Genomic DNA, 11,082 nt, shown 5'->3' on the forward strand with positions numbered 1-11,082 from the left:
GAGAAAGTTGGAGGCAGAGATGGCTAGGGGTTGAGTGGGGTTATAAAGGAGATAAAGCCGAAAGAGATGGCGTGATATCTTAAAAAGAGTAGGGCCGCCACCTCCGCTAATTACAGATTTGGTAATCTTGAAGAAAAATTGAACCCTTTTATCTTCCCTTTTCCGTCGCCTATTTTTGAGAATCCAAACGGTGTGTTCAGATGTCTGGTCTAATTTATGGGGAATTAATTTGTTTCTTCTCGGATGTGGAATGTTTTACAAAATCAACCTAATTAAGACATTTGTATACTGAAATGGAGATCATTCAAGTTTGTATTTATTCAGCTTTTGATCAAGGCGCCTTCACGTCAGGTGAAAACTGAAAAGAAGCGTTAAGACGTCTAACTGATCCGAACTGTACTTCATATTACACAATGATGGCTTTGGTTGACATTTTGTCAAAGGCAACTTTTTCGAAAGTAGAAATTGAGACCTCTTCTGTTGAATTGAGTTGTAAGTGTACCAGAAAGACGGAAAAGCTAACGTTACGTGGTTAAATATTTTCAACTTCATCAAAAGTGAAGCTGACCCACCTTCAATCCACTCATCCCCTTAATTTGCCTCCACTGACTGCGGAGCAATCTTTTGACCCTACACACCCCAGCAGTCAATCACTGCACTATGACCCACCACTATCACCCGTCACTGTCCTCCCACCCATTAATTCCTTCCCTGGAGACTTAATGGAAAACGGAAACAATGGTTTGCTGATTTTCGACTTGAAGGTAGGATGATAACGGAGCGGATTCGGGATTACAACTCTGGTTTGAAATCTATATCTCGTTTATTTAAATCAATTCTAAAATAATTAAAATAATTTTTTATTTAATATTATATATAATCAAAAACCGTGAATTCATCCCCGTTTATATTTATCTCAATCTTGTCTTATTAGGACCCGAAAAACAGTGCCATGGTCCCGACTTGAAATTTTCAGTGATGGTGGTGAGGAAAGAATGTGAAGGGTGATAGAGTGAAGGAGAGCGTGGAGGATGGGTGCAATGATAAAGAGGAAGGCTTTTATTTCTTGTGTGATAATTATATGGGGGATTAGGGTTTGTTGAGTGACCCAAACTGCGTAATCATTTCGAGTTTTAATTTTGCTGCTGCTTTTTGTTTGCTCTTTTCTTTCCTCCAAATGATGTTGACACTTGACATTGGCTTATATTTTACGCTCCAACGCTCTGAATTCCCATTAAAGCCAAGAAATTATGGTTGACTAGCATTTCTGTCAACTGGATCAATTACAGGTTCATACCGTTATCATATGATTCATTTGTAGCATTTCACGTTTCTTTTCTTTTATCATTATTATTATTTTTACCATGTGGGTCAGATCTACCTTCATGGGGAAATAAATAATTTTTTTTTTTCATTTTTAGTAAATTTTTTGTATCTTGGGAACATTTTCCAAAATAGTTTTTTATGTTTTCTAGAAACAAGAATTTGCTCGAGAATTTGGGATATTTTTAATTTGTAATATTTTATATTCAATCATTCTCGAATTAAAATATGTTTTCAAAAAATATATTATTTGTAGATAAGTTCCTAAAACTATCTCTTACTAAAAAAATTAATAAACATATTTTAAAATTTGAAAAACATTTTTCTATTTTTAAAAATAGTTTTCAAACAAGTTTTAAAGTTCCAAAGAGTTTAATATAACCAAATATATGTGTAATGCATATATTTACCACAAAATCCATAAAAGTAAAAAATTGGAGCTTTAAGATGTGATTTTTTAGTTTAGAATTCTAACTTTGTATATATCTTTACAGGTGCAATTAATGTGTCTGCTTTTAATTGTCATATTCAAAGTTTCAACTTTTCATATTTGACATTATTGTTTTCACACTAAAAAAACAAATCCAAATAAAATAAAAATGATATACTAAATTAAAATTTTTATTCACCCATCAACATCGTATTTTAATGTGAACTTTTAAGTCATTCAAAAGAAAATTCCTCAATATTTATTTTTAAAATAAATTTGTTTGACTTGAAGTACTATTTTTGTATCTCCCCACCAATTTCATCTGGGTAGAATTACTCATCACCCTTGAAGTTTTGGTCCGAAGAGATAATATCAACCACTTGGTATTTGACAATAAGAATGTACATTTTTATATAAGATTATGTCACCTCTTTCTTCAAATGTACTTTTGAAATAATTAAAATAATATTTATGTTAAGAAAAAAAATTGAATTAATTTTTTAAAATTATGAAAAATAGTTAAAGGTACGTATATTGCATTATTGTATCAGGTATAGTATTACGGACCGTATGTATATTATAAGATATTCTTAAAATAAAATATTAACCACGATTCAAATGATTTTCATAAAAAATGTATGGTAATATTATATTGCAAGTTTTAGCTTCTAACGACAATGATGATAAGTGACAAGGGTTGGGCCCCCGGTATGAAAAGCTCATCTTTTAGAGTTGGATTAGGCCCAAGTCTTTTATGCATCAATCTCACTATTTTAGGAGGCACCTAGAGATTTTCTATTGGGACAGGCAGTAAGTGCAGCCCATTACATTAGTGGCCGTGGGCCTGAGTGAAGGCCCAACAATTGGAGAGTTTTGGGCTATATCTTTAGTATCCTTCGCAATGACTTCTACTTGGGCCCCTCAAATACACATATGGACCCAGGGGGCTGGTCCGGTCCAACTGTATCTGGGCCATGCGATCAGTGGCTTGGCAAATAATATGTTTTTTCTCTCCACGGGCACTACATTGCACCACTTGCACCTCACCGATATCAACAGTGAGTGGTGGGCCCCTGGAATCCACTTCATCATTTCTCTATCATCTGCACTACAAATTTTTCATCATTCTTGTCACAAATGAGGATTTCAATTGCATTGCTGAAAAAAAAAATTAATTTGAATAAAAGATTTTGTATGGGATTATTATGGGGGAGCTTGGAATTGCTAGAAAAAGGCAATTAAGTGTGATGGAGATGGGAGATGAATGTGGTGTCAATTGGGAAGGCTCTCACATCCATGGCAGGAAATGGGCACTATAGTTGGATCATGAACTGACATCCTTGATGGTTCATATCTTCCTTCATATTTCTCAATCATTTACCCATCTCATATTGTGTTAAAATTGACATTTTTTTTATACCTATTTTATGTTTTTTTTTTTTTTCATAATAACAATGATTTAAAAAATAAATAAATTATGTTATCTTTATTCAAGAAAAAACATTAAGGGTCTATTTGGAAACTGTATTTGAGAATAATTTTTTATTTTTTAATTGTTTTCAAAAAATATTTTAATTGTTGATTGTTTTAATAAATAATTATAAAAACATGTAAAATGATTAAAAATAAAATACTAAATATAAAAATTATTTTTAAAATATATTTAAAAATATTAAAAATATGTTTACAAATATTTTTAATATCTAAATAGATTTTTATTATACAAAAATTAGAGAACAATTTTCAAATACCATTCTAAAAAACTATTTTTCAAATTTGTTTTTAAAAAATAGATACCAAACAAGCCCTAATGTTATATTTTTTATTCCCAAAAGGTACTCGGCCAACCCGTCCCAAACTCGCCCCGTTATCATCCCTAATTTTGATAGAAGATAAAGTAAAAGAACATAATATTCAAAACTATATTTTCAAATTAATAACTATTAAAAAATGTCAATTTATTAGAAACTACAACTCTTGGAAGAAAAATAATAAAATTATTTATGTATTGTGTGTTAAATAATAAGAACAATAGTTATCCACCATTATATAAATATTTTTTCTATTCATAAAAAGAAACCTCTGCCCTAAGCAAAGAATCCTCTTTATATAAAGATTAATTTATCCTGACTTGGGGTTGTGATCGAGGGTCTTGGGCCGTTCTCGTGGGAGGGGCCCTGAGGCGATGTGACGCGCGCGACACTGAGTTGTGCTCTCCTCCCCCCATCTCTCGTCGAGAGGAGGGGGAGAAGGTTCGCACATTCCCATACCCACCCCGCCCTAGCCTGATTATATTTTTTTTAATTTTAAATTTTTTTATAAAAAAATTACTTAATGAGGAATGGTCCCTATGTTAAAAGCGTTGAAGGAAAATGGGTAAAGAACCCTAGGATAAAAAACTTAAAACATATCCCAAAAAGATGCCAATTATAATTATTAAGGGATGGTTTGTTACATTTTAAGCATGGAATTCCCCATTCTTTGGATTAGTGTCCTAAAATACCTGAGGAGAAAGAATGCATGCAGATAATACCCTATGCCTCTATGTGGGTAGTCTTTTGTATGCGATGCTATGTATTAAGCCAGATATTTGCTTCGAAGAGGGTATGGTGAGTAGATATCAATCTAATTCAGGTCCAAAATATTGGATAGTTGTTAAGCATATGCTCAAGTATCTTAGGAAAACGAGGGATTGTGTGCTTGTGCTTCAAAGTGTTGAAATAATTTAGAGGGTGACATGATGGTTGACAAGATACCTTATGTGGAGAACATGGTGGATCCTTTCAACTAGAGCCCTAAGCACATGACCCAAAGTTGTTCATGTCATGTAGAGCCCAGAGCTATACTTCCTTTCTATCACTGCCTCTCCATAAGTAGTTCAAAAGTAGTTCAAACAATCTAAATATGGAAATATCTAACATTACTTCATTTTAAAATTTGCTTCTCCAATGGAAAAAACCTAACTTTACTCAGGATTTCAAAATTTTAAAATTTGCAAAAATTATTTTGGAAGTCCCAAAGAAAAACCTTAACACTAGTCAAATCTTCAATGTTTTCGTATGGGCAATGACCTCAAAAAAAATTAGTGTGTCTACTACTTCAAGAAACCATCTCTAGTTTTAAAGATGAGATGCATAAGAGATGAGATGAAACTCCAGTAGTGTTGGTGATAGTGTATGTAGAGTGATTCGTTCCCAATTGGTGTCTCAGCTGATTCATGTTCTCTTAGTGGTCCCTGACAGTGGTGCCATTTGATACATGTCCAACTGGTGTCCCTTGATTGTGGTCCTTAGAAGGGAGTAATCAACAAAATTTATAACTTATTACACCATGTACTAGGATAGCCTTAGCTAGCATAGCATAGTGGCTCTAAGGTCGTTCACTGGGATGAGTTTTCACTCCACAATTGATATTAATCCAAAGATGAATTGGTGCCTTTTCATTTCAAGGTTAGTTTTAAAAGAAAACATAAAGATGTTTAAAAAAGGATTGGTTTTAAGCTAACAAAAAATAGTAACTGATTTTACTTATAAAGAAAAGTGTTTCTTGGAGTTTAGATTACGAGGCTCAGGTTCTTCATACAAAAAGGAGAGTTTCGGTCACTCATTTCTTTTCCTCGCATTAGAGAATTAACATATAGTCGATTCTCTAACCGGTGTGGTATAGATGCTTCCCCTTAATGGGTTCAAACACTAATTCCCTCTCATTGATGCACCTTGCAATGACTCGTGCCTCTCACCTAGCATTTGCCATTTAAGGTGATCTTTAACCTTGGATCTCCCTTCACAAGCTCGCAAGAGATAACTAATGGATGTCTCCTTAGAGTCCAAAAGCTTACCAAGTGTTGGCTATTCTAGAAAATCCTACTTTCAAACCACCTCCCAAAGGCTCTCAAGAGATAAACTAGTGCATCTCAATGAACGGAGATCACTTGCCTTATCAAGTGTTGGCTCAGGTGAGTTAAAGGCGTTTTAAGTTAACTAAAAAGATAAAAACCATTAACGGGTCATACTTTCTCTTCATTAAAAACTAAAACAACAAAACTTCCAATTTATGCATGAAGAAACTTACCCGGCTTTCTTCACTCCAAGAGACGAAGACCCTAGCCACTCATCTTCTGAGGAAAAATCCTCAGAGTTTGGTTAGCTAAAAATAAAAAGAACGAGAAAACAAAAATATGAAGGAAAAACAGAGCAAGTGCTCTGTAAAATATATTTCTTACTATTACAAAAGGTTGTCTCCTAGAACAAGCTCCCGAGAGATCTCTATTCTCCCCCTTTTGTGTAAAGAAAATTACAAACTATATATAAGAGGTTATTCACCCTTTGTTCTTACTTAAAGACTAAGAAATCCTATGATAGGTGGGTTACAAGGAGACTTTGGGGATTTAGACAACAAATATTTAAAGCAAAATATCTCAAGATGTCGGTCGAAAATATCAGGAAGCTTCAGGTGAACTCCGCGGCTGTATACTGAGAGAAAAACTCTCCGGGTAAGCGCTATCAGAGGATCCGGATATGTCTGTCCAGAGATGTTGAAACGTCTTCCTCTCCCATCCGGCTGTGAGATATCCGAATATGAAATATCGGCTCAGAGGATCCGGACATGTCTGACCGGAGAAGTTGAAACGTCCTCCTCTCCCATCCGGCTGTGAGATATCCGGATGAGAAATGTTGGCGAACGAAATTCTGGATGTGAGATATCCCACGCCGCCAGGCTATCCGGATCAACTCCATCCGGATTCCCCAAGAGGACATGTGGCGCGCTTCCCTATCCGGACTCCGAGAGGGAGAAGCACACGACACTCGTGAACATCACACCCGAACGATAGCATATCCTATCCGGATATGTTGTCCGGATCATTGACTAAAGTGAGCCAGCCTTGCTACAACCCACGTTCCGCCACCATTCGATGGTGTGTCCGGACGCCCTGTCCGGACATCTTTTGCTCCTTACATTCCGGATTTGCTTATGGCAAAGGAACTCAGAGCTTCAGTTCTTCATGTTTCTGAGCTTTCCATTGCTTTGCCATGGATTCCAAAGAACTCTCCTCAATCTCTGATTGCTTTGGTGATAAAAAAACTATCAAAACACCAAAACTTAACACAATTTGATTAGAATTGATTACAAGGTCCTTAATATGTTAATTGGGTTAAAAGGTGATAACTACTACTCAAAAATGTTTAAAAGAGTTAATTATAAGTTATCAAATAACACTTTTTGAGTAGTAATCATAGAGCGTAGAAGTTAAATGTAAAAAATGGAGTATGAAGAGAATCGGGTGTACTACATCTATGATTCAAGAGATATTGGGAGGGATGGGGGAAATAGGACGAATAGGGCCCTGACTTTTCATAGCATCTGAAGCCTTGAGCTCCTAACTCGAAGTCATTCATGTCCACCACAACCCTAAGTTGTTATAGCATCTAGGGCCCAGAGCACACCACTCAGAGTTGTTCATGTCATCCATATGCCTGAGAAAGAAAAATAATTACAATAAAAAATTATTTTTGGGTATGTTAGAAAAAATATTAAAAAAATCAAATATAATAAATTTTGTTAAAAAACTTATATATATATATATATATATATATATTTAAATTATTTAATCTTTATATAAGAGTTAAAATAAAGAAAATTAATTTTAAATAATATATAAAAATAATTTCTTGATTTTAATTTTAATTTTTAATTTTTTTCATTTTCTTTTAATTTTACTTTTCAACTCTATTTTCTTTCCTTAATTGACAAGGAAGATGGTGCTAAATAATTTCTTTTTAACAAAATTAAATTCATACAAACTCAAAAATTTTAATAAAAAACCTACCATGATGGTTATTATAAACTGATGCTTAGATTAAAATAAAAAAAATCTCAAAGAAAGGCAGAAGGCTCCTGCAAACATGGAGTATTGTCCACGTGTAAGAATTGGCCTTTACACGGAAGCCCTAAAAGCGAAACAAAAGCGTTAATATTGGGCCCATGGTTTCACTTTCTCCTGCTGTTTAAGTTATTTGGCTGGATTCATGTGGGCCCCTCATCTCCATATATTTTCCTTCTTCTTTTCTTTGCTGCCAAACAGATTGAAGCCCATATAGCCCCATGTCTCCATATTGATGGGGATGGGTCCTTATAAAGACCCACGTTGAAAAGTAGGCGTGGTTGAAGAGCTCATCTCTTATCCGTGCTCCTCAATTATTATCACATCTCCTCCACTCATATCCTTTTCTCTTAACAATGAATAGATTAACTTCATTGACTTATGCAAAACTTAACCCAAATTTCTTGATTCCAAATCCTAATTAAAACAAACCCCATCTACCCTAGGCACTCTTTGAATGTGATTTTAGAAAGTACTTTAAATTTTTTTAATACTTGAAAAATAATTTTTTTAAGAATATATTTGATGATAATTATAGAAAATGTTTCAAAATTTTTTAATATTTAAAAATTAAAATTTTCAAAAATTGGTTTAATCATCTTCTTGTCAACTTAATGGTTGTGACGAAAGAGGTCTTAATTTTGTTGCTTGTTGTGGCAACTAGTTATGTCCTTACCGAACTTTATTTGTTAGAGATTTTCATTTTTTAAGGTGTAGATTTTGACAAATCCCTTAGGCAAGGGATTTGCTCTTCCATTTTTTTTATCAAAAAGATGCAAATAGTGCTATCTTGACCAATCATTTTCATTTTTTTTTACTCAAATATTAGAAAATTTTAAAAATTTTCCAAGAACTTTAAATGGTAAAAAAACTAAAAACATTTTTCAGAATCATTATCATATATATTCTTAATTAATTTTTTTATTTTATAAAATTACTGGAATGTGCAATATGATTTTGTTTGAAAATAATAAAAATTTGTGAATTTTATATATTTAAATCTAAGTTTAATTAACATTAAAAAGAATTTAATAATTATATTGTTTAGCATTATTATGAAAATTCTTTGAAGGGCAGCAAAGGGCGCGTGAAGGGCATTATAATTTATACCTGAAAGGAGCGGAGGGGAAATTAACAATGATGGGTGAGGATTGAAAATTTTAATTTAAACACCAGGGCGTAGGATAGCAGTGGCCACCGTACTGAGCACATTACTGATTACCCAACCCGTCGTCATCACCATCATCATCCTTATACACAAGGAAATCTAGATAACAACACAATCCGCAGCCTTAGCCAATCCCTTCGTTCCACGTATCGATAAAAATGGCCATACCTCACCATGATCTCTTGGGAACGGCGTCGTTTTGGATCCACTCCTCTCTCTCTTCCTAAGAGTCAAGTTTTTGAGTCCTCCCTCACAAAAAGGCTCTCACTTTTTGTAAACAGCCCACTTTTTTGTTGCCTTTTTCTCCCTTTTGCAGGGGAGATCGAAGAGAGAGAGAGAGAGGGAGGGAGAATGTGTAATAACAAGAATAGTCCTCCGACTATTCCTGATCTTGAAGGCAGCTCCATGATCAGCAAAGAATCAACTACTGTGGTGTCACTCAAACCGGCTCGGAAGATCAGGACCAAGACGAGGAAACCCAAGTTTCTCAGTCTACGGCTGGAGCTCTCCTCTGATAACTCACAAGAATCCGGCGAAACCATGACTCGCAACCACCATCATCAGCTCAACTTGTTCCCGCTGCACCCTGAAAACTTGGTGGAAGACAAGGACATGCACGACGAGAACATGGCTTACTTCTTTGCAGCCTCAGACGGTGGCGCCACCCTCAACGGCCTCCTGGGCGGAGACACCGGCGCCGCAGTTCCATCAGGGGACTCCCTATCGCCATCTCTAACATACGCGTATGGTGGGCAGGACAGCGAAGAGGGTGCAAGTACGTTGGTACGGGCGGCGCTGAGGAACAGAGAGAGAGACGCCAGTGAGGAGAAGTGGGTGTCCTACTCAGAAGTGGTGGAGAAGAAGGAAGAAGAAGTGACCAGCTGCGCCGCTGACCTATGGTATAAAAATCATACACAACGACTGTCATTGAAGCTTGATTATCAGGAGATCTTAAACGCTTGGTCCGGCAAAGGCCCACTCTTCATTGAAGGAGAGTCTCCACAGACTGTACCAGACCTTGCTCATGACGCCGCCAATGTGAGCCTCCTTCTTCCTCTTCCATTTTATTGTCTTACTTCAAAACACCTTTTTCCCAGAACGTATTTTGGGGTTTTGGGTATTCACCGAATTAAATTACCGATCTGGTAGCATCAGAGTGGTGCAGTACCGGGTGTCACTGTAGCCATTGAATGTTTTGTTGGAGGTCCCATTCATGGGTCACTGGAATCTTTCCAGCTCTATCGCTTTTTGCTTTTTTCAATAGGGCCCCATGCACGTGAGCCACTTGTGTCATTTAGCGCAAGTAAGCAGCATTAGTTAGCCCCAAAAGTTGGAGAACAAGATGCAAAATTATTGATGGGATTAATCCAAGTGCTGATATACTGTGATTAGCAAATTTGAATTTTATTCTGATCAATGAGTTGCAATATTGCGTGATAATGGAAAATTTTTTGTATTGGGCAGGCGATGGGGGGTGGTTGGAGTGGGGTGTGGAGGGTTCCAGAAATGGGAGGAAGTCGAAGCAGCGTGAAAATGGAGGAAGTTGGGGGAGGAGAGGGGTCCAAAAAGGGGCAAAGGCAAGCCAGTGTGTTGAGATACAAGGAGAAGAGGCAAAGCAGGCTCTTCTCTAAGCGGATTCGATATGAGGTTCGAAAGCTCAATGCTGAGAAGCGCCCTCGTATGAAGGTAACACTTTTCTGGAATCCGTTATTAAGAATAGCAATTAGATCTTAAAACTGCATTTGGATGGTTTTTTGGAGGAGTGAATATGATCTTAGACCACTGAATTCAGCCACTGTATTTAGAAAGTGAAGCATTATAGTTTTATGATTTTATTTTCTCAAGTAAATGGGAATCTGATTATGGTCTGACTTTGTTTTTGCAGGGTAGATTTGTGAAGAGAAGTTGAAGGGTATTGAACTTAATTTTTGGGGGACATATGATGTAGCTTATAAAGAGTGTGGCCCTTTTAGAGTGTATTGTTATGAATGTTAATTACATAGCTGAGGCACTGATAAAATGCTAAGGAATGCCATAACTGAAAAAAAAAAAAATAAAAAAATACAGTGAAATTGGGGAAGGACTGAACTTGCAAAACATTAATACTTCACTGTTACATATGGTTATTGTTTTCTTTGTTTTTCTTTTTTAGGGGTTTGTTTGTTTGATTGTTTTCTTTTTTTTAGTGTGATGTATTTAAGGAGTGAATGCAGAATTAATGCAAGGTAATAGCAAGGATAATCTAAGTTGACCTGTCATGGTTGATCAATTTCCTTAAAA

At 35.7% G+C, this 11,082-nt stretch overlaps 1 protein-coding gene across 1 annotated transcript; it reads left to right on the top strand.

Moving 5' to 3' along the window:
• The first annotated feature begins 9,005 nt into the window (after positions 1–9,005).
• Positions 9,006–11,082, top strand: LOC117929642. The gene is made up of 3 exons (XM_034849994.1): positions 9,006–9,840; positions 10,267–10,488; positions 10,688–11,082. The coding sequence occupies exons 1-3, from the start codon at positions 9,154–9,156 to the stop codon at positions 10,709–10,711; spliced, it is 933 nt and encodes a 310-aa protein (XP_034705885.1). The 5' UTR covers positions 9,006–9,153; the 3' UTR covers positions 10,712–11,082.

This window comes from Vitis riparia, chromosome 14 (genome assembly GCF_004353265.1).
Source record: "Vitis riparia cultivar Riparia Gloire de Montpellier isolate 1030 chromosome 14, EGFV_Vit.rip_1.0, whole genome shotgun sequence".
Taxonomy (NCBI): Eukaryota; Viridiplantae; Streptophyta; class Magnoliopsida; order Vitales; family Vitaceae; genus Vitis; species Vitis riparia.